Raw genomic sequence first — 27,826 nt, 5'->3', positions numbered from 1 at the left:
CACAGATGAAAAATTCACCTTAACCCAGGTTCGAACACCCGACCTCCGGATTTATAACCCAACGCTCTACCATTGAGCCATAATGATTATGCAGATATTTTGGCGAAATTATAACCAGATGCTTCTAGTTGACAGGCATATTGATATTGTATACTTATTTTCCTTTGTACACATAAACAGACCGTTATATGACCTTTGGGAAGTACTGATCATGGAAAATGCGTTCAAGGTATTCGCCCTAAGCCGAAAACCTTGTTTTCATTTTTTTTACATAAGCCCCGTACTTAAGTATATGCAATACGGAAATTAGGTATAGAGGTTACATCGGATGTGTACTCTAGGCAATTATGTCTTCAAATACATTAAGTTATATGTATCAATTTAGAATCATAGAACGTTCTCTCAAATCTAAAAAAACACCAAAAAGATAATTAGTACCATTTTAATGCGTATGGTAGGTGAATGCCTTATTCCCTACAAAGTTTTGTCGCATATATACCTACTTAGCCACAAACGTTTGTCATTAATATATTCTGTTTTTTTCAAATAGAGTACACTACTGAATTGAATGAATAATCGTATTGACTACAAAATTACTAAAAATTTACAGAGTTGTTTGTTGATGGTGACACTTTTACTGCAGCAAGGCGTTTTATTAGACGTTAGCGGTTTCATGACGTTTTTGTTACTTCAATAAAGACTACAAGTGTTTCCATCTAAAATAATAAAATTTAATAAAAAGGTGTTTTATTTCACAAGTTTATCTCTATGTCTAAATTAAAATATACAAGTATGTACACAGCAAAGAACATCATTCTTAAAAGTATCTACTTTGTAATTATAGCTATAACAATTCATGACTTATAAGCAATCACAAAATTCACTTTACATCCACCTGCGGATTTATAAGTCAATGCTTAGAATTGGTAAAGATAACACACGAAATTGGAAGGGTAAATGAATAATACTGTGAACAAATTTGGTAACTGTACATAGTTTAATGGCACAGATTGCTTACTAAAGTCACGTGTCACCGTGAAGTTGTTTTAGAAAACTATCAACATCAATGTTTTGGAGTAATTGGCAAACTTCAGGTTCTTTCCTTTCCTCGTCCTTTTGTTCAACTTGTTCCACTGCAGATTTCCTATAAAATATGTAAATTAATCTCCCATGTTACAAACTAGATGATTGAATGCTTATAACTCATAATAAATTAAATTGCACCCTAAAGTGTTTCCATGTTTCTGTAAAATATAGTCTTAGAATATAATGATGGAAAGCGTGAACGCAAACTTCAACAAAATGTAACACATTTTTTTAAATAAATGAGCAGCAAAGATAGTTAAAAATTAATAAAATTACCTTTCATCACAGAGATCATCGTCTTCATTAATCCTTTGACTTCCAATTACAGCATAATTCATTAGAGAATCTTCACTGGTTTTCACTGTGTCATCTTGATCTGTATCTGCATTTTCCAAACTGTTATATAAGGTTTCTATTTGCAGTTCGACTTTTTCTTTACTTTTTGCTACATTTTGTATTTTAGGACTTTTTGGTGTAGTAGGACATTTTTGTATAAGCTTATCTGGTTCACTTTCTTTTGATTTTTCATCATTTTTTTCTTTGTCTCGCTGCTGCTCAATTTTTCCTTTGTCATCCCTAGTCATTTGTAACCGTTCATTACTTGCAACTTCAGAACTCTTTTCCGATTTGCGACTGCTTTTAGAATGTTCACGTTGTATCTTTTCAAATTGATCACTTCGTCTATTACTATTAGACGTACTTTCTCGCGAGCTACTACTGGGTGAATACAAATTGTCGAGGGGCGATTTGTGAATTTTTGGTTCTCGCTTTACGAGTTGCTTGTATAGTGTGTCAAGCGGCCTCAGTTTCTTTTTTACAAGACTATCTTTTGATTTGACACTTGCAGGTTGTTTCCTGCTTACAGAACTCTCTGGTGACAGCTCAAAGATAAAATTAAATGGCGTAAAGGACATCAGTTTTTCTACATTTTCTCCAATTTCCTCTATGTACACATATGCTTCAAATTTTTTATTGAGAATTTCGAAATCGTAATCTGATAATTTCTTGGATGACTTTGAATTACCATCGTGTGTAATTTTCAATGTTTCTCTTTCAAATGTCTTAGTGTCAAACTTAATTGAAAAATCCGGTTTGATAATAGCGCATTGTTGTTTTACCTTTTCCTGCGAGTCTGTACGCTTTTCTTTACTTAGCTCTTTCGAAGAACCACCAAGTTTGTTTAAAGCTGGTATTTCTTTCTTTCTACCTTTTGATGTCTTGTTTACTGTGTGCTTCTTAACATCATGCAAATTTCTTAAAGCGTCCTTCTTCAAGTTGACACTCTTGCTTTTTGATTTTTTATAATCTTTTTTAACTGGGCTTAAGATTTCACCATCTTCCAATGTAGAATCTAAATTAGTTGGGGTACTAACAGGTTTCTCCTTCACATTGCTTGTACCTACAAATAAACCTGCATAATTAATAAAGAGGACTAGATAATTTATAAAGAAAAAATGTTTGCATCATGGTCTCACACACTGCACATACCTTACAAACTGTCCTAGCTTTAGTTACTAGTGACAAAAAAAAATGAGAACCATTTTGGTAGCAAAAATTATACTTCTAAAAAAGAGCTGCTTCTATTACATTAAGATCTACCACGGAGAGGTTGGATGGAGTACAACAATCACAATAAATAAGGTAAATGTTCCAATTATCGACAATTTTGAGTTACATATTTTCTATATATCGAGAAGAGAGCTCCCATGAAAATGTTCATTGAACAAGTTTCTTATTTCTAGTTTCTTGAAGATACGCATTATTGTTATTATATATAATTTACCATCAATTTCTCTTAAGCATCCCCTACACAAAAATTGCTGCTAATCAGTCAAGTGTCAGTCGTCGTCGAGTTAACAGTGTTTTCCTTGCGGATCTGGTAAGTGCGTACACTTTACTTATGTATGTTCACAAACCCACAAGATGTTGAATACAAACATACTTCTATATGCTTGGTTATCACATGTCAGTAATTGGTTATATTTGATTTTCAGTCACTTCTAATTTTTTAAAATGCCTAGAAGTCTACAATTTATGTAGGAAGACATGAAGAATGCTGTGTCCGCCGTTAAATGCCTTTTTTGAAAGCTTCCAAACAATTCTGACTTCCTAGAACAACGCATCTGCATAAAGTTCCAATAGAGAGAAAAATAGGTCCTGTAACCATACTGAGATGGGAAGAAGATATATTATTAGTAAAGTGGATGTTTCACGTAGCCAGATGTGGCTACAGTACATGGATTGCTATTAGTACAGTCAAATTGTATCCAAATTCGTCAAATATCCAAGAAAATTGCGAAGTCTTTGTAACTTTGTATACTTATACATAAATATATTCTGTTTAAGAATTTGATGAGTCCCTAGCGTTATATAGTGTGCTCAGCCCAAAATGAAGGTTTAAAAACCATCACGCCGCTCGCCCACCTGTCGTAACGGCTCGTTCACACAGCACAGTTTTCCCAGATCGGATTTTTACCGTATACGCAGAACCAATAGAATGATGATCTTGCGGAATTCTTCAAGTATGAACTTGCTCCGTATCCACTTTCAGTGTAAAGGCACCAGCGAAATAAGGAAGACCAAAAATTCTGCGGTTTATGACGTGTTCTGCTCAAAACATGTCAAAGTTGTTATTCTTGCACCGGGATCGTTGGGAAAAAGACCAAGGACAATGGCCAAGATATGAATCTAATACCTTTTTTGACAGCCATATGTATTTCGTGGTCGTTAAAAAAGTGATGGTAATCCTGAGGATCGTTCGATATTTTGTTGTATCGGTTTGTTTTTAATGAAAGTATGACGCAATAGAAATGTTTAACAATAGGAGAACATGCGTGTAGTCGGTGAGGACTTTGATCCTCTTGTTCTCTTGCCTTTAACACCAAAAAATATAAAGATAAAGTCAGACAAAGGCAAAACTAAGAAAATTTTTGCAGTAGTGATACCACATATTGTATGTTTCGGAAGCAAAAATTACCATTTTTTAAACTCTTGCAAAACAAAATGCAATTGGCTATAGTGAGAACCTTCAATGACCAAAATTACAACCCTATTATATAAGTAAGAGATGCTGGTGACCGCATTTTTCTGATGGCATACGGTGAAAAGAAAATTTGAAATCTTCCGTTAATTCATATAGGTTTTACCAATTTAAAAAATTGCTGCAAAAGCAAAAATCGGGGCCGAATTATTAGCACTAACTTGAGTGGCCGCCGCTCAGCATTACTCACGAGTATTCTACCAAATTCAGATATGGCTTCATAGTATCAAAATACCGAACAGTGGGGATGGAAGAAAATCAACGGCTCATTGTAGCCTATTACAACACTCTTGACGCGAGGACCACAATCCGTACAAGTGTCGGTACTACAATTTATTTCGTGCAACAGTACGGTTGCATACATGTAGCAAATTTTCAAACATCTTTACGACGCCGTCACCCACTGATCTCGAAAAAGAGTCGCGCGGGAAAGTAATACTTTGTACACACCAATTTGTTTCGATGAGACCTTTCATTAGAATACCATGAAAGGTAGAACGTTTGTTTATTTTATTATTTTATTATCGCTCTCTTGTTTTTGGGCCCTCAACAGGCATGCGCCTAATTACAGAGTGACCCGCATAATGCTATTTAGAGGTGCCACGGTAAAAGTGGGTTCGGACGGACGGACGCACGGACAAAACGCAAACAATAGCACATTTTTTGTTAATTTTTAAAAAATACGCTACAAATGTCACAAAGTATTTTTTTAATAGGATTTAACTACCACTTCCTGTTAAAAAAGTGAAAATCCAGTTCACCCTACGTTCTTTGAGCATGACCACTCCAGCACACCTCTTGTGGTTAGGGACTCTTCGTTTCCTTGAAATATATGTATTTTCAAACGTCTATACCAAGTTTCAACTACTTCGCAATTTTCTTGTCTATTTTGGACAATTTTCCTGTACTATATGAGGCCTATGTTTTAAATACAAAATGGGTGGTCATAGATAGGGGGCACTGTAATCATGCGTATGCGAATCTCAAGGTAAAATACAGGTATGTAAACACCACTCGGATAGCATAATGAGTAGCTTCTATAGCAACCGAGAAGCTTTAAATATGTACACAAATAAGAATAGGTTTGCTTTTTTGGTATTTCTAGGTGATTAATTAATTAATTAAGGTTTTTTACTTTAAAATTTGATCTCTGATCTCAAATCGTGTCTCATCAGGAAACTTCGAACAGGGTCGTTTTACCCTGAAACTCCCAGGCGATGTCGTTGACCAGGTAAATGGGTTTTCAATTGTGACGGAATCAGCTTTTTTCCTCAGTCCCACAGGAGGGAGAGCATTTACTCGTTCATATTCATAAGTAATATTTACCTTAAGAATTAGGGAAACTGCACGAAAACCTAATTCGGAGTAGCCGGTAGAATGCTTGAAACTGGTCTAAGGTAATTCCCATCTCTGCCACAGATGAAAAATTCCCCTCAACCCAGGTTCGAACAACCGGATTTATAGCCCAACGCTCTACCATTGAACCATAAAGCCGGTAAATAATGATTGATGATAAGAATAAGAATCAATACCATCAAACTAGGCGGTAGGTCGTTTAGATCCAAGTTGGATACCAGGAGAATCATTTTATGAATACACTGCGAATATATTTTTTCCATGGTTGAAGGAAAATAATATCACTTTTCCTGTGATACTCTTAGTAGATGAACATTTTTGTTCCAGCAATGGAATTGTTCTGATTAGCCCCTTCCACCCACATTCCCTAGGCACGTGATGTAGCGCTATTCCAGCCATTGAAACATACTGAAAAAAAGCTGTTATGGTGGATGGAAAATCAAGGTGTCAGACTTACAAAATATCGCCCCTCTCCTATACAAAGTTCTGAAGATATTCAAAAATAGATATTTTGAAAAATGGATGTCGCAGTTGTGGATTGTGCGGTTTTAGCCCAATATCAAAAATGATAATTTTTCAAAAGAAATTATGCGGGAACCCCAATTCAAGGCACAGAAAAACAAAGTGAGGTTAAAAGGCGGAACATGAAACAGATTTTGGATTATTTTGAGTCAAAAAAACAAAGAGATAGCCGAAATATTCCGCACTATCGGTGTTGGTGAATGGACTGAGCATTATCGCCAATTTTTCTTTAAGCGACTTAGATTCGTCACTTTGGGATATTAAGGCACAAAATTTGAGACTAGATATGCTACTGGATTCTACTGACCTCCATGATTACACTAATACCGATGAAAACTTGTTGGAAGCACATCAAGAAATTACGGAACAAGAGGACAATAAAAAAAAGTCAAATCATCTAATTAGCAACCAGACCTTAGTGAATCGGTTATCAGAAATGATACAGAAGAAAACCAAGTTATGGCAGAGATCTGGAGAACGAGATCTCCCCACTCTTTTCAAGAACTGGTCTTCTACAGAAAACCAACCATTACAAATAACAGGAAACAGAGCAAAATTAATGGCTGTTGCATCTTCCTCAAGCTGGCAGGAATACCACAAAAGGAATTTAGAGAAAAAAGGCGCGGGGCAGAGAAAAAAAGAAGAAAGACAATTGGGAAAAATACGAAAAAGTAGACAGAAAACCAGAAAAGAGAAAGAAATTGAGAAAGAAAATCAGCCTCAATCGGAAACTGACCCATACGATATTAGAAACTACGTTATGGTCAAATTCGATTCTGAATATTTCTCTGGTTTGGACATGTTGGAACAATCATATACTTACCATAAAGGTTATGGTATGGAGTGGTCGAAATTGAAAATGGTCAAATGTCGATATTTTAGAGTATGATATTGAAGAAATCATAAGCATAATTGCGTAGCCAAAACAGTTAAATAAATGTGGTATATATGAAGTACCTGAAATGGAAAAAATAGTTCCTACAAATTGATTCTGTATCAATGGTTTTGTTTTTTAAGTTTATTCAAGCGGTCATATTTTAGTTTTTTTAACGTTTCTGAATATTTTGATACTGTTTTTTTATTATACTTAAATAAAAATATAACTTTTTAACGATTTTCTAAGTTGCGAGAAGATCAGGTTAAGTAAATCAAGTTAATTCATTTCAAAGAAATGCGCATCGATCTGACGCTGACAACGAAGACGCAGGTGTTTCGACGAATTGCGCGTATCATGTCGGAAAAATTCGGACGCTCGGCGCGTTTCATTAGAGGTGATTATTTTATGGTGGAGGTGGTGTTTTTTTTTTAAATACTACAGACAAAGAACAAACGAGGAGGCTTCGAGTTTCGCTGTGGGTGAAGAGCGTGTATTTTTGCTTACGCTAAATTCTTGGGCAGTCAGCCCTATTTGTTTTGTTGAAGACCCAATTCATCATTTTTATAATAAATTTGTGCAGGTTAACCAAAGTTGAGTGAGAACTGAGAAATTTATGCTATTAGTAGTAAAAAATAATATAGTAATAATTTTAGCAGCTATGAGCTATTTCGCGAAAATCAGTGTCACAATGTCAGAGTCAGAGAGAGAGAGACAGACGATTTTAGTACATTTCGCGTAATTGGTATCAGAGTTTCAGTTGCCAAACCTTGATCAAAATGAAAGCAAAGAACAAGAATTCTTTAGATATGGAAGAAAACAAAGTAATCTCACCTTCTGATGATAGAGAAGAATACCTTGAGACAAGGAGAAAACTAAGAAATAGAACGGATGTACAAAAACCAACTCGATTTGAAGGCTATGCCATGATTTTTGCTACTGCCAACTCAATGCAAGAAAATGAAACCTATCCAATGGTAAAAAAGCGATTCCATGCAAATATATATTTAGATTGAAAATGAATCCACATGGTTCTATTGAGTAGTATGAGGCTACTGGTGATCGACTCACAAGAGGGGTAGATAGATACAAAAAAACGTTCAGTTCAATGGTGAAAGGCGGTTCTATAAGATCTGTGCTAAGGTACTACTGAACGAAATATGTTCCTAACGCAATTGAGGTTGGCACTGCATTTTTATATGGTAGGCTTGATGATGAAGTCTTTATGAAACAGCCTCAAGGATATGATGATGGCAGAAATCAAGTGTGTCACCTTCAGAAAAGCTTATATGGTTTTAAGTAAGCATTTCGATGCTGGAATAACCATTTTGTAGATATTTGATCTTGGATTTAAACAGAGCCATTCAGATCCATGCTTATTTTATGAGAAAGAAAATGACGAATGGAATCTTGTATGGTGATGATGGAAATTTAGCCTCTACCAACAATTCTTTGAAAGACATCTTCATTGCCAACTTGAAAAAAGTTCAAAATCACAGTTAAGCCAGCTTCCTATTGTATGGGTCTGGAAATTTCAGAGTGATGAACCACACAGCTTGCACTAGAAAAATCTTAGAAAGATTTAGAATGCAACACTGGTAGGACATGGCTAGGATTAAAGTCGCCTCCCCTCCAGCGTCCCAAGGTTGATCTCACATGTGGGATGGCTTAAGTGATGTTGAGGGGTCGGACGACCCTAGTCAGGGAGGTAGTACAAAGGGCCCGAATTTGAAGCACGCGTGGATCCTGTCTACTCTCCACATCCAGACTGCAAGACTGTAAACCAGTATTGTAAGAGAAACTACTCAATTAGAAAAGGAATCTAAAAAATAACATATATATAAAACATAATATATTATTTCCATACAGAGAGGCAGCCAGTGATCTGATATACCTCATCACCAGTACTCCACCTGATATTGTTTATGCAAACAGTGTTGCTTCAAGATCCTTAGAAAACACTAGTAGTTTGGACTGTTGGAAGAGTCAAGAGGATTTTCGCTATTTGCAAGGTGCTACCGTCAAATTCCTGTGGCCATTTAAACGTTCGAAGTTAAAGCTGAATGAAGACGTGTTGACACGTCCACTAAAGCTGAATTGTTTGTTGTCAATTATGCAGCATTATTTGTTTTATTAAGAAGTTTAATGTCAAGTAAATTGAAATTGTTTTATGTACCTTCCTGCCAAAAGGCTGAAGACCTGCTAAAATTCAGTAGGAATGAGTTACACAAGTCTACTAACAGAACATTGTCACATGAAAAGAGACCTGCACAAAATGGATGCCGTGCATTTATATACTGTGCCATTGCGAAGGGTATAATAATTTAAGAAAAATGCGTCCAGATATGCTTCAAAATGCTCCTCCCAAATAACTTATCCATGACTGACTAATGAAAGTGGAGTGTTGTTACAGTCAAAATAGTAATTGAATTTAGTGTAAGTAGTGAGTTTATTTTAGTGTTTTGTTTTATATGGTTTTTTGGGATATGTAAGGTATGTAAGTTCCTAAGTCCTGTCTGTGAAAAAGTCAGCAAAATTCCCGGGTGAAAGGTGTCCATTTTTAATTCATTTATCATTGATTGGTTTTATTGCAAATAAACAACGAAAATTGACAAAAAATGCTGTGCTCTTTATCTTAAAATACAGATAAATCGAGGGAGATTGGTATGCACTAGGACGCAAAAATTAGCGCATTTATTTGTCGCAAAAAATTATTAAGATTTATGTTTTTCACCCGTGTAAGAAACTTAAATTCCCCTCGCTTTTCAGTAGCACTGTTTAATGTCTGTGAAAATTTTCTTCCATTTAAAACGTTTATACAACTGTCTGAAACGATACATAAAATTATAGTTTACTGAGTTATTGGCTGTTTGCTTTTTTTATAGTAAGAAATGGGGAAAGGTAAAATTTGGAGTATGACCTAAAATTAACATGGTGGAACAGAAAACAAATACTTCAAACATTTGTTTCTTACCAAACTTACCAGATGCCAGATTTTTACAAATTTTTATTACTTTCCAACCTTCAACCTCAACGTAAAAATGACTCCTTTTAAAAAATATTGTTTGCAATTGTCTATCAATCTCATGAAAACCATAAAAGTCATAGCTATGCTTACCTGTATTTTCTCTTGAAATTTTTTCTTTATTATCTACAACTGAAGGGGTATTCTTTACAAGTTTATTAGGAATTAAGTGAATGCCCCACTGTTTTAATCCTTGAACCAATGACTCGGCTTCCTTATCAACACTTTTATCATCTTTATCTTGTTCAGCTTCACTCTTCTTCTCTTGTACATTCTCATTCTTATGCTCCGATGTAGGGGTGGAACAGACGGAAGAGTCCCGCAGTTCAGTTTCGACGATATGATACGGCTGCAACTTGTCATCATCTGAACTTAGATGGAGAATTATGTCGACGTCGGGCGAGTTATTGTTAACCTTGCGATTATTTGATGTTTTATGATGCATTGATTTATCTAAAGCACTGTTTGCCACATTATGGGTGCTGGATTTTATTTCAATTTCGATGTTTTTCGAAGGAACTTTTGTGTTAGGAATTTTGTTGACATGCTCGCTAGACGACGGTACGTCTAACGTGTTGACAGATCCCAACCATTGGTCTCTGTCTTCAGACTTTAAGCTTTGGTCTTTGCTCTCAGACTTTGATGCGGTTACCTTTTCTTGGACTTTGGGCGTATCGTTTTTGGGTTTGCAAACCTTTTCAGCACTCTTCACTACTCTTTTTCGCACTTTACTTACAGCTTTTTGTTTTGATGGTGGCGTTTTTGGTTTTACACTACCATCCATACCCTGTATCTTTGCAATAGTTCTTTGGCGAATTTCTTCCATTTTGCTTCGCATTTCATCTTGATAAGTGTGGGGTTTCTCCACTTTATGAGTTGCTGATATTGTAGGGGACGGTTCTTCCTTACTAACAGAGGGAAGAGGATTATCAGTATTTTGGGATCCCTTTCGAGGTCGCAGTGAATACGGGGCTTTTTTCAAAGGAGAGCGATTATCGTCACTTGAATCGCTTTCCTCGCTGCTAGAACTTGAGGAAGTTTTGGAGGTATCTGACTCTGAGCTGCTGGTGTTCTCATCTGTCGCCTCGTCCGACAGCATTTTTGCCAGCTGCATATTTTTCTTGCCGAGTAGATTTTCATTAAACGCCTTACGTTTTTCTATGAAAGAGGATTCTATAGATGAAATTTGAGTTTTCTTTTGAACTATGGTATCTTCATTCTTCTGCGCTTCTGTCGTAGATTGAACTGCTGTTACAATAACCGTTTCATCTTTCTGTATATCTGGACTCCCCCGTGAGACATTGTCTTGTTTTTCCAGCCTTTGGCACTCTTGTATGAGCTGCTCTAAAGATTTATTCTGTTCAGAATCCGATGGCTGATAGTATGAACTAGAAGTTGAATAGTCTGTGCCTCTATTTGAAAATGGCGAATTGAGAGCGGGTGTAAAAGCGAAATTTGGGGTTATGGGAAATTTAGGAGTCGGAATAGAGTTGATGTCTACTCCAGTCAATTGATCTATTACAGCTTTTGTAAATGGGGTATCAACGAGTGTCGTTATGGGAACTGCTGGCGTTTTAGGAACTGATGGTATACAGTTCTTCATAGGAGTTTCCAATGAAGGTAGGTTTAGAAATGTTGGAACGGAATCTACTGTCGTTCTGGGCTCTTCACCATTCACTTTCTGTGTGGGTTTCAATCCACCGGAATCTTTAAAAAAACGTGTCACTTAATAAAAAAAATATCATGTCATTTAAGTTCACAAAATCAAAAGCGGGATTGTCAATTAATTAAGAGATGTAGAAATAAAAAACTTGGAAACAATAGAAGTAAAATATCATGCACAAAATGACTAACCTTTTTCTTCTTGAATGGAGGAATTTTCTTTTTCTATTGCAACACCACTGCTTTGCTTTAACTTGGACGATAAAATTAAGACGCTTTCCTCTTCCTTCAAAATTTCACACGATTTTATTTTCGGAACACTTGTTAAGATTATTTCATCAGTCGTCGGAAACTTTTTGCTATTGTCAATATTGCACTTTTTATTAATCCTCGGTTTAACTACGCGATTTACGATTTCTGGTGCCTTATCTAAACCAATATTTTCAGTTTTTGGCTTATCCGCATCATCTGCATGTTTACCGGCAGATATTTTCTCATTAACCGTCTCTTTATTAGTCCCTTTCCGTTTCTTACCTTTTCGGTCTTGCAAAACCGATTTCTTCACATTTGATTTCTCATTTTTTTTTGTCCCAGGTTTTGCCTTCTTTGATGTACCGGACGTGCTTGGTTTGCTGTCTACAGTTTCACTACGAACATTGTCTTTCGGCAAATCGACTTCCATAATTAAGATCTCCTTTTCTGGCTCCTTGCGTTTCTTTGCGCTCACAGTTTGCGATGTATCTTCACTGGGTCTTTTACGTTTACTTTTCGCAGGTGTTTCTATTGGTTTCGTTTCAGGAGGCAGAAGTGTAAAACCTCTCAAATTTGAATCCCAACTGTCACTTTTGCTTTGTTTCGTTTGCAATTTTTCACCTAAAAAGAAATTAAAGAAAAAATTAGTGACAAACTGTAGTCATATGACCTAACAAAACAAATGCTAATTGCTTCACTTTGGGTGGTATTAAATCCTGAATAATGCAAGCGACTTCCGGCATAGGACTGTATCAATGTTGAATGAAAAGTCACTTTTATAAGGGGCTTCATCAGGAGAAGAATAGAAATATATAAGTACATATAAAATATAAGTAAACTCTTACCAATGAACCAACAGGAACAACATTCACTAAACTGCGCATGTTAGAACAAGAAGGTTAAACTTGGCTATTTAAACCTTGATTTAAACCCATTCCCTCAGGAGAAATTGGGCAAAAATGTTGACTTTTCCTTCAACAATGACAGAGTCGTATGCCTATCTAATTAAGGAAAATAGTTTGTTAATTAATTCCATAATTTTACTAGTTTGAATCATGTTTTTTAAATTGCCATATTAAAAAAAAGTTCATTCCTTAATGGTACTTAGCATGTCATAGAACCAGAGAAATAATATTCAAAACAACAAAAAAAAACGCCACTGCATTTACCAGCAACACTAATATCACGAAAAACGCTGCATTAAAAATATAAAAATGTTTCCACTTACGAAAGTGTAGGTACACTAAAATTGTACTTACATGAATTTATTTTGCCCGCAGAATTCACTTGTTTCTCATTGTCACCTTCTTCCACAAGTGGTGATTTGAACAACGACGTCCGCACTGCTTTACTGGTGGACCTTTCGGATTTCCTTGTGCTCAACTTCTCTGGTGTCGAAAAATGCAATTGGCGCACGTGCGAATTACTTTTCGTATTACTTCCTTCCTTACTTTCTGTAGTAACGACAGGAGGTGTTTGTAATTTGTCTGTTGGTAAATCTCCAATTGGTAAACCGGAATTTTCACAATTTACAGCATTCAGATTACCATCGACAATCTGTTCTGCATGTAAAACGTTGCTTAGAACTGCGTTTTGTAAGTCTTTTGTGACAAAAGTTTCCTGAGTAATGCTTTGATATGTATCCGTATTTATTGTCAATTCTTTTTCTGTGAAGCTTATTTTTTGAGGTGTCGCTTTATATGGGCTGGATTCGTTGCACTTATACAAAGTAATGTATTCGCCAATGGACTGAGCATGATCACTTGATACTTTGGGTGCAATTTTTTTTAAAGATCTTGTAACTGGTGGAGGTGGAGCTAAATAAAGAATTGTAAAAGTGTTAATAAAGCTTGTTACTTACCAGTTGAAGGTACAACCACAGTTTGGGTGCTTCCATATGGTTGAGTATTGTCACAAACAAATATGGTAGGCATCGTCAGAATATCTTGCTCGCTTAATACTTTTAGTGGTGTCGGTGGAAGTGTAACATTAACAAAAGGTTGGTTTCCAATTATAAAACAAGATCTTGAGGCATCCACGTTAACAGCTTTTTGCGGCAAAAGCTGAGTATTTGAAACAGTTGTGTTTGACTGAATCATTAATAAGTCTGCTGTAGTAGTAGGGTTCGAATTTGTATCACCAGGAGCGGTGTATACAATAGAATTATGCATATTACATTGTGCTGTGGTTAATAATAATTCTATTGATTGACTTGTAGAACTTTTGTGACACGAAGTGGTTGCCACCTTTCCTTCTTCATTTAAACACGATGCAGCAATTATTGATTCGACTGCGTCATTATTTTGATCTTCAATTAAAGTGTCCTTAATGTTACTTGGCTGAGATCTTGCGCTACGCATGCGTTTCTTAATCGAGTCTTCAATTGGTGGTGAAATTACCTTCTTTTTTTGTGCAGGGGTTATTCTGAAACAAAGTGAGTTGGAAAAAATCCATAAAAAGCGTCTAGAAAAGCGGCAGAGCACTGCGGTGTGACCCCACCGAGTCATTGCATTTGACCCATTTTCAATTGGCTTGTTACATGTGGTGAGTTTTTTTCATTTTAAGCATTGGGATCTCGTAAACCATAAGACATACGGATTCGGTTAAATGAGGAAAGAGTTGTCGTTTTAAGAGCTTATTTAAGATATGCTTTTGTTTTTTGAAAAAAATCCACAGTTCACTAGATATGAGCGAAAAACAGATTTGGTGATTTTTCATTTAACTGTTGTAGAATCGTTATTATTAGAAATACAACAAAATGACACGAATAAAAGTTTTAGACATTTTAATGCTTAACATTATGAACATACTAATTTATTTTTAGATCTTACAATTTTTGAGGTATAATACAAACTTTAATTTTTTTTAAATGGTAGTCATAGTTGGCTTTGATATTTTTAAAAAGGACAAATTTTTCTCTTTATAACTTACTAAATGTACTTTAAAAAATAAACGCCCTGCAGTAATTTTCGTATTATTGAGAGGTAAGTAAACAGAGTTGGCCATGGAAAACAATATCTAGTGAGATAGGTACCTTTCATTTACCACGAAAATTGGACAGACCAATGTTATCTTCATTTTCTACCACATGAATTTCAAGATATGTAGGATGGGTTAGATTTGGAAACACAGCGTAATTTACGCTGGTTTCAACACAATGGTGCCCCGCCGCACAACTAACTGCAAGTTAAATATTATAATAGATATAGTCAGTAAAATGAGTAAGTTCGCATATCGGATTAGCGCTTATATTCACAGCGCGCATGAGGTTATACATCTTTCCTTATTTAAAACATGACATTTGAGGTAGAGGGCAAGTGTGTCACTGGCTTGACGCTTTTAAGTGGGTGTTTCCCATTCCGAGACCAACATACCAACATACCTTAACTATTGCTTTCTCTTTTTGCTGCAACAACCTCCATTTTAAACGTCTGTAACGTCCAGTGTAATTCTTAGTTCACCGCCCGCGGTTCGTAAAACTTGATACGCACTTGCCCTCTACCTCAAATGTCATGTTTTAAATAAGGAAAGATGTATAACCTCATGCGCGCTGTGAATATAAGCGCTAATCCGATATGCGAACTTACTCATTTTACTATAGTAATTAAGAGAACAAAAATGTTTCCCATGGCAAAATCTGTTTTCACTACTCTTAATAATAGAAACAGTTCTTTATCGTGTTTATTTGTCGATAAGTACAATGATCCTTATATCATTGTAAACAGAAAAAATGCACCTTTTAAAAATGTCACAGCCAACTATGATTACCATTTAAAAAAATGTAAGGTTGCGTTATAACTCGAAAATTATAAAAGAAGAATAAATATAAATAAATGTATCTTATTAAGCGGAAAAATATCTACAATTTTTGTTCTTTGCATATTTCTGTATTTCTAATAGGTACTATAACGATTCTACAACATTCAAAAGAAAAATCACTAAATCTGTTTTTCGCTCATATTTAGTAAACTGTAGATTTTTTTCAAAAAACAAAAGCATATCTTAAAAGGACAACTCTTTCCTCATTTAACCGAATCTCTATGTTTTACGGTTTCCGAGATCCTAATGTTTAAAATGAAAAAAAACTCAACCTGTATATTAACTGTGCAAAGTTGCAACCGAATAGGTTCAAGCGTTTGCCAGAAACAGAGAGGCGTGACCCCACGGGGTCACTGGATTTCACCCATTTTCAATAGGCTTATTACATGTGGCATATAGGTCAACTGTGCAAAATTTGAACCAAATCGGTCCAAGCGTTTGACAGTTATCGTGTTCACAAACAGACGGACACCATCGACTCCCCTATAAAGCTTGCATCGCTTTGCTCTGCCGCTTAATAACAGTATTCAACATAATACACAATAAAGTTTATGATTTGGGGACCATTAAAACAAAAGTTCCTGGATAGTCTAAGATCCCACATAAGGTCAACCTTCGCCCATGTCTTGACTGAGTGAAATACATTTCTTAGCAATCTTAAAAACTTAAGATGTAAATAAACACATTGGAAAAGGGTTGCCTAAAAAAATTAAGTCTAGAGTACCCTTAATTGAAATTACTGTAATTAATATTTCTGTCTGCTTCTATCACATGGAGAGAGCGCCGATGCGTACACCACGATCAGCTGGTACGCTGCGTCGTAGCGCGCGAGAAAAAAACATGTGCATTATTCTGTTTGAGAGAAGGACGCAACGTAACAGCTGATTGTGGTGTACGCATCGGCGCTCTCTCCATGTAATAGAAGCAGACATAAATATTAATTTGCATTAATTTTAATTACTGAAGGGTGGTCTTGACTTAATTTTTAAGGCAACCATTTGTAATGTGTTTGTTTACATAGTAAGATATGTCAGATAAGCGAAGGTTGACCTTATATGGGATCTTGTACTACAAGTATACAGTGCGATCAAGATACGAAGGTCACCTCAATATTTCTTTTATTTGGTGAGATACGAAAAATGAGTCAAATATAATTTTATGTGACATTACCATGTATCTATCCGATTGCGGATTGGTGCCGATGGAATTAGTATTGAGATGCTGCTGAGGTGCTCTTCGCATATTGTCAAATACATAACTCACATAATAAATTATTCTATTGAGGTCAGTACTTTTCCAAATGAATGGAAAATCGGTCATATTATACCTTTACCTAAAATTAAAAATCCAACCGAAATCAAGGATCTCCGACCAATCAGCATCTTACCCGCGCTTTCGAAGATTTTTGAAAAAGTTTTATGTAAGCAAATTAAAGCACATTTAAATGACAATTCAATTATTCCGTCAAACCAGTCCGGGTTCAGGCAAAATTACGGTTGCGCCACGGCACTATTAACAATTGTTGATGATATTTTGGCAGCAAATGATAACGATATGGTTACCACACTTGTTCTATTAGACTATTCGAAGGCCTTTGATAGAATTAACCACCAATTGATGGTTGCAATTCTTCACAATATTGGATTTCAGCCAGACGCCTTGAACTTGATGAAGAGCTACCTCTGTGATAGAATTCAGCTGGTTAAATACAACCAGAACTATTCCATTCCTCTCAGATGCATTAGCGGGGTCCCACAAGGTTCAATCTTAGGACCTCTTTTATTTATAATATATACGTCATCCTTTCATAAATGCCTAAAGTATACTAAAAGTCATTTCTATAGACGACACCCAAGTATATCTATCATGCCATAAAGATGAAATATTGCAATCTAATTATCGTATCAACTTCGATTTAAATTCGTTATATGAGTTGTCACATAATTATTGTTTATCGTTAAATCCTTCAAAGTCTCGCGTTATGCTTTTCGGTCGAAAAAATACTCGACAAAAATGCATTTCGGAAATTAAAATATGTATAAATAACGAGTACATTATGTATACGGATGTTACCAAGAATCTTGGGCTGTATCTGGATTCGGAGTTGCGTTTTGATGTACATGTTAATGATATTATTAAAAATGCGTATGCGGGATTGAGGCTTATATACTGCAGTCGCAGTATGTTAAACTATAAAACTAAAAGTATGCTCTGCGATGCATTAGTGTTATCGCACATGAACTATTGCGATGTAGTGTATGGGCCCTGTTTGACTGAGTACAACCGAACCAGATTACAAAGAGTTCAGAATGCCTGCGTTAGGTTGGTTTGTGACCTGCGACGACGAGACCATGTCACGGGGTGTTTACATTCACTTGGGTGGTTAAATACTAGACAGCGGCGAACTTTACATTACTCTCGATTGTGTCTAGGAATTGTAAAAAATAGTACCCCAACTTACTTACATAATAAAATTCATTACCGGAGAGAAATTCATAATAGAAATACGCGCGGTAAAGTACTTGCTGTCACTCCGATGCATAGGACAATGCAATTTCGAGGATCCTATACATATGTTGCGTCAAAGGTTATTAATTTCATGTTACAGAATGCATTGGACTCTGCTTAAAGTCAAAATATTTTTAAGGGAGAACATTACGTTTTCCATTAAAATATAAAGTCATGTTGGATATTATTGCTTGGATCAAACACCATCGCGATCGTTGTATGAGATACGTCATTATTATAATTTGCTGTTTTATTTACTTATAGTTATAATTTTGTTATAAACTGAGCTGAGCACGTTCTTTGTTTTGTGTTATAATTGTAAGTTGGGTGGCAGGGAAGACCAGTTCTGCAGGGGGTTGCTTACCTGCACAACTGATTGCTGACCCTTTCTGCTAGAGTTATTGTTATTTATTTTATGTAATATGTAATTTCATTGTGTACCTACACTGCAGAATAAATCTATTATTATTATTATATTGAAACTTCCGGTTAAACAGGAAACCTATGCAACTTTTGCTTTTCAAATGCAATGCCTGTTTTTTTTAATATACTTAAAAGAGCATTCAATTATACGGCAATATAAAATATGTATAAGTATGAAATTTGTGATTCAATATTTAGAAAACTTACAAAATCTAGCATGCTGTGTGCCATATGAGCCATATCACACAGAAGAAGAAGAACTGTCAGTGAAATAACTAAACGCAAGGCCAAGATTTGAGAACAATTTTATTGGCGCAATATAAATTTCCCATGGCCCATTTTAAATAACTCAACGTCTTTACATTGTCGTATGGCCCATCCTAAAATACACCCTGTATATTTTGTTACAAAATTCAAAATATAGGTATACACAGTGTGACATACAAGTATGTAAAAAAGTGAATGGTACAAAGGACGAAAGCGAATATTTATACCAAACACACCAGGTTAAAAACGGTTTTTTAGAGCTACTCCTCCAAAAGACCCAAAATTCGTGTTTCTTCTTTAATTTTTTTCATAAACTTGAGTTTATATACTTTTTTCATCAAAGTACTGAGGTAATTAACATTGCGTTCATTTGCAAATATTGCTCATAGTTACTTACAGTGTTTTTAACTTAAAACCTAAAATTCATACAACGTAGGAATGAATACTTACTTTAGAGTATTTTCACATGTTAGTGGTTGCTCACATTGATTGGAACTGGCTTCTTTATCCGTTGCATTTTCTGTATCTATTAAATATATTAAATTAATTAATTAGCTATATTGAAATGTTACAATACCCTCATCAGTACCTATTATTTCCGATATTAGTTGAACTAAGATAGGATCCGATTCTGTCCTTTGTACAATGCTTTGAATTGCTAAACTGTCCAATTCTGCACTTGATTTTGATGAAACTTCCTTATTAATATTGTCGGCCAATTTCTCGATCAGTTCTATATTTTCTAAAAAGGTGTTTGTAAATATCTGAAAAAAGTACCTACTCATTTTAGAATTGTGTAACACACTCATATTACCTCTTCGCATTGTTCGTGCGATTTCTCTTTGACCTCTGCCTCGTTGTCAGTGGTAGTAGATTTATCACATGTCGAGGTGGTTTCTCTTGATTTATCGTGCGACTTTTGTATGGGATCATCTTCAAAGGTATTCTTGGGCGTTGTACTTATGGATAGGTGATCGAATGACCTGTGGCCAATGTCAGATATATTTTGCACATCACACGGTTCGGTGTTGGTGCTCGCGTTATGCGAATTTACAGTTGCAATTCTGCAAAATCTGTTCGTAAAATTGTTTTGTTTAGTGTGCTTAAGTACTTACTCTTGTATTGGTGTGCTAGTCCTCGAATGAATATCAAATTTGTCAAATAAATATAAAACTTGTTTCATTAAGGAAGAGCGTGAACAATTTTCTTTATAAAAATCAGTCGCCTCCAAACGTTCTTGAACTAGAATATGGAAAAACTTGCAATTATTTGCTGAAAGACCAGAATTCTAAACAGCGACAAACTATCTTTTTTATTTATTTTATTTTATTTTTTTATTTTATTTTGCCTTTATTTTTGAGTGGGCGGGGTTTCAGCCAAGGCTGCTCTACCAACCCAACCCACTATACATTTACAAATATCCATGCCCGAACCCGGATTCGAACCAGGGACCCTAGCACCACAGTCCAGCTTCAACTGAACTGCGCCACACGGGCCGGCTGATGTTAGTCTAGGCTCGATTCTAGTGTCTAAAGCTCTAAACCAATTGGCGCAATTGTGTTCTCATGACCATATTTGGAATGTTCAAATCAGCCTAGAGGACCCATAATACTGTAGCGAATATTCCAGAAACCCAGATAGACATAGAGGCGCCATGAAAGATCATCAATGATAAAAAACGAAGGTGGATGTGACGCAATCTTTCCGGGGAATATGACGTGTTTGTTCAAGAACATTCTAGAATATTCGGGAGCGTCTCGGGGGCACTCGAGTAAATCAAATTATTGTAAATTCTCGTGTAAATGACCAAATTACCCTAAAGTTATTAATGAATTACTACAGGATCGAAAGGATTATATGTCTATCCAACTTTCAACATTTTTTAACCGTTTTTATCTTTCATGATATTCCACTAAAAGCTTTCAGCAAAAGGAATGATCTTGTACCAACCACTACCTTTCTCCCTTACCCCTTATCAAAATCTGAGAGTTTGGGAGAGGAGCGGATAGGAACTCATCCTTTATAGTACTTTACTGAAAGGTGTCAATGAAAGAAATTAATGTTTACCAAACATCCCCCCCTCCTCCACGGCCCCTTATCGTGATTGGTTATAATTCCTAATATCTCAACAGCGGAGCGTGATTGGATGATGTGGAACATGTGGAAAAAAACATATCCATTGGTGATGTCAAAACTTTAAGTGGGAATATCACAAACTGTGTCAGAGAAGGGTACTCAGAGGTCAAATGAATCGTCTGGACAAGACATCTCAATTGGGGAGGTAGAAACGAATATCTTGAAAATAAAATGTTGGAGGAGCATAAAGAATAGGATAAAAAAGAAAGTTTAATGCTTAGTGCAAAATGTAAGATAAACTCCACTTGCAAGAATGAGATATGATTGTTTCAAGTTCCTGGTTTTCTGGTATTGCAAACACATTGTAGAATATTGTCAAATTTTCGAAGGTTCCTAAAGTACCTAAGTGTAAGTGTACGCTAATAAGAAAGTTATGGGGCACATCTACAAAAAATTAGCTTTTTATTATAATTAAGCATTTTAAATGAATGAAATATTTGTTTTTGATAGCACATGCAGTGAATTTTTGAAAAAGTGTATAATGTGATCCTTAACAAAAAATATGCCACATTTTTAGAACAATCCATTATTGTAATAAAATCGAAAGTGTTTCATTTAAAATAACAAAGTTGTGTCTCATACCACATTACATTTGTATTATTCATATTAAACAATGTTGTATTTTAACTTTTTTTTGTAGCATCACCAGAGGCATCACCTTGTCAAGAGACATCACTCCACATCGCATTAATGGGACACCCTGTATATTTTCTACCTCGATTTGTACAGGATGGTCCAAATTGGGCACTTTCTTAAGGAATCGTCCTTCTTTTTAAGAAAAAAATGAACCTAGCCCAATTTTACGTTGAAAATCACTGGCGCAAACAGAACTCAGCTATCTCTATTCGTTTGGCCACTAGGGGACGTTTCTCGAATTTAGTCGATTTTCTTTAATGCCCCATAACTTTCTTATTCGCGATATTTGAGCTAGAGCAAACCAATGACACTTCTCCACAGCAACTTTTAAAGCTCTTTAGGTGGGGTTGTTAATTTGTTTAAATCCGAGGTTATGTGTTGTGGAACCATCATCAACTTTTTTTTAAATACGGCCTGATATGGTTTAACTTTCTTTTTGGGCTTAGTTAAGAAAGTTCATATTGCGGAGGGTTTTAGTGCCATGAAATTAAACATCCTACCGTGTGAAGTTTTTCTTTACATATTATAGAAAACATACATAATTATACATTAATTATACAGTTAATTGAAGTATAAGAGCATTGATTTATCACCAAGAAAAAAGTATGTTTTGGAAAACAAATGAAGGTGATAATGGCGTATTTTAACTGACAGTAATGTTGGTTTTTCCACATAATAATAATATTAGTTTAGTGTTAATTTATTGTACAGGGTAGTTCAAATTCGTGGCTGACCAATGGGATCTCCGTAACCGTGAGAGATACAGTGTATATGAGGACAAAGTTGCTGTTTTTGTGACTAAAAAAACGCATTTGAAATGTTTGAAAACTCTGAAAATAACAGAGATATCACCGAAAAACTAAAAATGTTTTTCATTTTCCCTACCTTAAAGCGGTAGGAAATGGGCGTTTCCTGTTAGCACCTTCTATGGGCACTTTTTAGGAGAATCGTCGGGAGAATCTGAATCTGTAACATGCTACAGGCTAAGTACGCTTTCTTATTTCTTATGGACGCTGTATTGGATTTTTACAGAATGAGATTGTTTTATGTTGTTCCGGCTTCAGGATACTTCTTATTAGACACAGGTTATTTTAACTTATATTAACTTCATTAACTTGGACACCAACTTCGATTAACATACATGTGTTCTTCTTGACCTTCTATTCCGTGTTGCCAACTATATCTAACATAGATAGACTTAGAGAGGACAAAAAAGAAATTCATTGAATGCATCGCCATCATAGCCGTGTTGATTCAGCAAGTTCCAGTTACCAGCAGATGTTTTGTTGAGAAATAAATGTAAAACATTTGATTTTGAAATTTTTCTATAAATTTATGTAAAAGTATAGAGTGTGACACGATATTATGTTTGTTTCTTACTCCTCTGTCTCATTCCTGAAAAATCCGAATCATAAGAAATACAGAGCTTGTAGCTTCTACATCTAGCATGTATTAAATTGAAATTGAAATTGAGGACTTTCCATTTACGACCTTTAAGGTACGGAAAATCAAAACGAAATTTGCCATTTTCGGTGATGTCTGTTATTTTCAAAGATTTTTCAAAAATTTCAAATGTGTTTTTTAGTCACAAAAAGGGGTAACTTTGACCCCATTTTACCTACACTGAATCTCTCACTGATACAGAGATCCCAATGGTAAGCCACGATTCACGAATTTGAACTACCTAGAATATGTAGGTAATTATCAGTATTCTTTCTATTAATTATATTTTCTAATACAGTTTGACATGGTGGCATGTTTCATTTCAGCCAATCGAACTTGTTCTGTTGTGGACCGTATGTATTTGCAGAAGTACCCTGACAACCAAATAAAAGAACTTTTAACAATCAGACTCAGTGGCAACCCTTAAAGCATATGGTACTTTTACACTATATTATAATACATTACAGAATAAAGTTACGTTCTATATAACACATTTATTGGTACTATACGCCACATTCTAGGTTAATTATGTAAACTAAACACCAGTGAAAATCTCACTTAAAATGGAATGTAAAAGAAATGAGCTGATAGCAAACCAGCAATATTTATATGACAATATTAATGAACAGAAGACAGACAACCAAAATATAGACACGTCATACTAGTACTACTAAAAAATATGGGGAAAAAAGGAAAAAAGTAACAAAAAAAAGCAATATGGATTATAAAATTAGAAAACAAGTTACTATCAATAATGTTTCAAGTTTTGATTGGTTGAAAAAAGCTAAAGAAAATCATTACAAATGTAAATTGGCAAATTGTAGGGAAAGAGAATACCTATGTATTAGACACAAAACAAAACAATTATGGAGTTACAATACTAACCTATGGTGTAAATGGCAGCATATTCGTTTAAATATTCGACTAAACTCATACCAGCAACACGTGTGACAACAAACCTACGGTTACGATAATTGTTTGCATGATCTCGTAAATGTTCCGAGTGATACAGCAGATCAAGGAAGGCTCTTTTGCACCGAGTTTCTTTTAAATAACCTACAACAAAAGAACGATGGAAGAATTTTGTTTTGAGGTCCATAGCAAAGAAGTTAAACGCTAGTAGGGCAAGCAAACTTCGTTTTCCCGCCAAGCAAATACTAACCCAAAACAAGTTGTGCAAAATCTTGAGAACGAAATTCCATTGTACGATAATATAAGTTAACGTTGAAAAGCAATAAACAAGAAATTATAGAAGTTAGTACAGACAGGCCATAATTGTTATTAATGTTTTGATGATCAACAACAAACAAAATTCGAAATGACAAAATTCAGTTACGTCGAATTCGACAGTCGTCGAATATACCAGGTGCTCACAGTTTGCTTTTTTCCCAGTATTATACAGGGCGTTTGTTGATGGGTTGAAGATATCAGTGTGATTTATAAATATGGTCATTGATTATACACACAACATTTCCTCTATGCTCATACTAAAGAATTTCAATCTACATCCCCTCAAATAAGGGAAATTGAGCGTAGTAAAAAATTTACTCCCCGAATGAATTTTTGAAGTGAATGAACAATGGTGGACAGGAAAGGGTATAGGTAAAACTTCATGTTTTACTTGCTTATTTTAACGAGGTAAAGGTAAAGAAATCATCCACATTATGAAGGACCTACCTACATAATGTTGTGATCCACATTCAAACCTAATGCCATGTATTATGCTAATGCCTAAAGACCATGTCAGTTTTATTATTCTAAAATGTATAGCGATCATTTGTGATTACAGATTTAGATTTAGTATTATAATCTGCGTAACGATGTCAATAATGAGAGATTTATTCTCCAAAGCCAATCAGGTAGTCACTAAACAGCTGTTAGGTCCAAAACGATAGCCCTAAAAAATAGATGTATTTCTAAAATGTGCCAATTACAATTAATTACCGGACATTGTTTTTGGCATAAGTATGATCGCTACAATATTAGCAAGTGCTGGTGGAGTTCTTCAACTTAAAACAGTTCGGTGGCTGTAGATCGGTTGCAGTAGCAGAAGCTTTCGTCGCCCATTCTGTGGCTCATTCGCTTTACGGGCACGCGAAAATAACAAGTATCCTCTTCAGGTAGTGCTCCGACGTATCCGATATGCAACATTATGATGCCATACTTCCATCCCTTGCTCTTCTCATGGGTCGCTACCCAATGTTTCCATGTCTAGACAAGAATTGAACTTTTCCATCCAGAAATCTAAACAGTAATGTTCTCTCTAAAGTAACAATCAATTTATTAAACTTAAGTTCGAGTTTTATATACTTATCGATACTTTAATATAATTAATGGTTTCTTTTTGCTTTTGTTTTTACTTAACCATTTAACACCGTGCTCGTTTAGTTTTAGGTTACGTGAAACAAAACACATCTCTCGCAGTCTGGCTAAAGTTAATCAGAACTCCTACGCTGTTTGCATCGGTCTGCATTTACTTATTTCACTTTTTCGCGTTTGGTCGTTCATTTGCAATTTACAAAAAAAGCACAAAACTTAAAATAATCCATACTACTCATAGTAAAAATAACAATGACTGGCACAAAACTAAAAGAATAATACTTCCACACATATTCCAATTGTTAGTAATTAAAAAACCATGATCCTTTCTGTAGGTATATTAATATTTAAAAATATCCCACATAGTCTGCGTTATAATTATCCAATCGTTGATTGAATAACTTATTCAATGAACGATCTAATTGTTATTTTGCATGTACTAGGACAGTAATGGGAGTCAGGCAAAAATATTACAGTACCTACTAGTCAGGTAAAGATCAACTTTCTAGTGTAAAAATAGCCCTGAAATTTAGATTTTCTTGACGGTTTCAGGTAAAGGAAAAACGCCAGTTTCGAAATTTGGTGTTGCGCATGCACAGTGTCAACTTTTTATTTATGGAAGCATTTAAGCATTTGATACTTAGACGCTTGGAACAAAGGAAAATCTAACATTAGATTCAAAATTTAGGTTTGCGCATGCGCAGTTCCAACTTTCTTATTTAAAAAAGCATTGAAATGAAATTCTTATAAACTGAAATTGAAGTAGCCCGTCAAAAATGGATTGCCCATGTGCAACACTATCTTTCATATTTGTGGCCAGATTTTTACGATTTTAATTTGCATCTTACAAATGGGAAATGAATGCAAGTGGAAATGCGCTTTATGTAAATCGTTTACGATTACTTTTTAACTTGTTATTAAATATTCTTATTCTACATCTGAAAATAATACTTTCGTTGGAAACGTTTTTCCCTACACTTACCATTTTTTGAAGATGTAACTTCATCCAAATTTGTTGTAATTATGAACTTCAATTTATTTAAAACTTATTTTGTACAATACCATCAAAGTGCAGCAAATTCAATTTAATTTAAAGACAGATCATACATAAAGCAAATTAAGATCATTATCCACAAGTAATGTCACCTCGTCGATAATAAACACAAAAACTTAAAATATACAATTTGCAAATCGACTATCAAAGGGTTTAACCAGAAAATCCGTTATTGTTTCCAGATGCACCATTTCCTGAGTAGCCAAATAAATATCCACCGGCGTTATTTCCTTGGCTATTACCAGAGTTTCCACCTGCGTTACCGCCAGCAGAAGAAAACGAGTAACCGTATCCACCGTAACCATAACTACCAGCAGACGATCCGCCGTTGTTTAAACCGTTGTTGTTTAATCCGTTGTTGCTACCGCTACTTCCTGCATTAGCATTGCTGTTGGCATTTCCACCGGCATTATTTCCAAAAAATCCGTGTGAAGGAACTGCTACAAAACTTGTTGCTACCCCGTGCGTTGTAATTGTGGCTGGGACGGAGTTAACATGTTGCTGACGGTATGAAGAACTGGTTGCGGCTGGCCCCGAGCTGTAGCGAGTTTAAAATTTTATGTTTATTATTATTGAATGCTGACTTACGGATACGATTGAGGTGACTGTTGTGAAGTTGGGGCGGAAAATGATGTTGAGATAACGGCTGCTGCATGGGGCGCTGGAGCTGCGGAAGATTGGGGGATTGGTCCAGGGGTTAGGGTTAGTGGGACTTGCTGTTGAAATCCAAAACTTCCGCCAGAAGCATCGCCATTTGGGTGTCCGTTATTACCTAAATTGCCGACATTTGGGCCAATGTTTAAAAATCCGGCCTTAGCTGACGAAAATGCAAAGCAGCAGACGAATACAACCTAGCGTAACAAATTCAATATTAATAAACTTTTGTTTTGAAAAGCAAGTGCATTTGCCTACCTTAAAATACATCGTTGTTAGTTGACTTTGGGAGTAGTTATTTAAAGAACGATCAACTGCTTGTGATACCCATTCTGAAATTTTGCCTTATATATACCAATGAAACTCAATTTTTTTAAAAGCATGTTCTATTTCTCAAGCGTATCAAGCTTATATTGAACCTAATTCAATACCGATATATCACTGTGAACAGATACAATTACATCTATGTACTTACTTACTAAGAGTATTATGTTACCGCGTGCTTTCATGAAAAGATACTTGTACCTTCTTACATTTACGTAATAGAAGCACGAGCCATTCACTGAAAGCCTTTTCATTAAAGTACCGTTTGCATTACCAGTTTGTTGTGTAGAAAGTGACAGTGCAGGTATATCTTAAGTTTTCACGAATATCATGTGTACCTACTTCCGTATCCTAACAAAATGAAAATACTTATCAAAGTATAAAAGATTAGAAATGTATTTTTCTTGGCGCCTCTGATACAATAAA

At 35.3% G+C, this 27,826-nt stretch overlaps 2 protein-coding genes across 5 annotated transcripts; both read right to left on the bottom strand.

The window, feature by feature from the left end:
* Positions 1–739: 739 nt before the first annotated feature.
* On the bottom strand, positions 740–24,368 carry LOC116182017. Of its 4 annotated transcripts, XM_031502482.1 has the most exons (13): positions 24,212–24,368; positions 23,935–24,105; positions 19,950–20,076; positions 19,649–19,898; positions 19,412–19,598; positions 19,285–19,360; positions 13,679–14,241; positions 13,077–13,634; positions 11,758–12,438; positions 9,997–11,610; positions 1,363–2,497; positions 1,019–1,144; positions 740–967 (listed from the first exon to the last, which is right to left on the bottom strand). In XM_031502482.1, exons 1-12 carry the CDS (start codon positions 24,249–24,251, stop codon positions 1,024–1,026), a joined length of 5,523 nt encoding a protein of 1,840 aa, XP_031358342.1. In that variant the 5' UTR covers positions 24,252–24,368; the 3' UTR covers positions 740–967; positions 1,019–1,023. The 4 variants fall into 4 exon arrangements, with proteins under 4 accessions (XP_031358342.1, XP_031358341.1, XP_031358343.1 ...); XM_031502481.1 differs by having other exon boundaries at positions 740–1,144; XM_031502483.1 differs by having other exon boundaries at positions 740–1,144; positions 1,363–2,485.
* A 2,078-nt stretch (positions 24,369–26,446) lies between these two features.
* Positions 26,447–27,596, bottom strand: LOC116182030 (glycine, alanine and asparagine-rich protein-like). Its single transcript, XM_031502498.1, has 4 exons — positions 27,552–27,596; positions 27,335–27,408; positions 27,011–27,273; positions 26,447–26,960 (listed from the first exon to the last, which is right to left on the bottom strand). The coding sequence occupies exons 1-4, from the start codon at positions 27,583–27,585 to the stop codon at positions 26,576–26,578; spliced, it is 756 nt and encodes a 251-aa protein (XP_031358358.1). The 5' UTR covers positions 27,586–27,596; the 3' UTR covers positions 26,447–26,575.
* Positions 27,597–27,826: the final 230 nt, after the last annotated feature.

The sequence above is a fragment of the Photinus pyralis genome, unplaced genomic scaffold, assembly GCF_008802855.1.
Source record: "Photinus pyralis isolate 1611_PpyrPB1 unplaced genomic scaffold, Ppyr1.3 Ppyr1.4_unclustered_Scaffold3303, whole genome shotgun sequence".
Classification (NCBI taxonomy): domain Eukaryota; kingdom Metazoa; phylum Arthropoda; class Insecta; order Coleoptera; family Lampyridae; genus Photinus; species Photinus pyralis.
Note: the sequence above shows the minus strand (reverse complement) of the source record. Positions and strands in the feature narration are given on the sequence as shown.

What these genes read in the sequence shown, in the direction of transcription:
- LOC116182017 (XM_031502481.1), bottom strand. Translation starts at nt 24,251, where the DNA reads ATGGAATTTCGTTCTCAAGATTTTGCACAACTTGTTTTGG. An exon ending in TTTTGCACAACTTGTTTTGG is followed by an intron (nt 24,106 to 24,211) that starts GTTAGTATTTGC and finishes CTTTTGTTGTAG; the next exon opens with GTTATTTAAAAGAAACTCGG. An exon ending in TGTGGTTGTACCTTCAACTG is followed by an intron (nt 13,635 to 13,678) that starts GTAAGTAACAAG and finishes TTCTTTATTTAG; the next exon opens with CTCCACCTCCACCAGTTACA.
- LOC116182030 (XM_031502498.1), bottom strand. Translation starts at nt 27,585, where the DNA reads ATGAAAGCACGCGGTAACATAATACTCTTAGTAA. An exon ending in TAACAACGATGTATTTTAAG is followed by an intron (nt 27,274 to 27,334) that starts GTAGGCAAATGC and finishes TTGTTACGCTAG; the next exon opens with GTTGTATTCGTCTGCTGCTT. An exon ending in CAGTCACCTCAATCGTATCC is followed by an intron (nt 26,961 to 27,010) that starts GTAAGTCAGCAT and finishes AACTCGCTACAG; the next exon opens with CTCGGGGCCAGCCGCAACCA.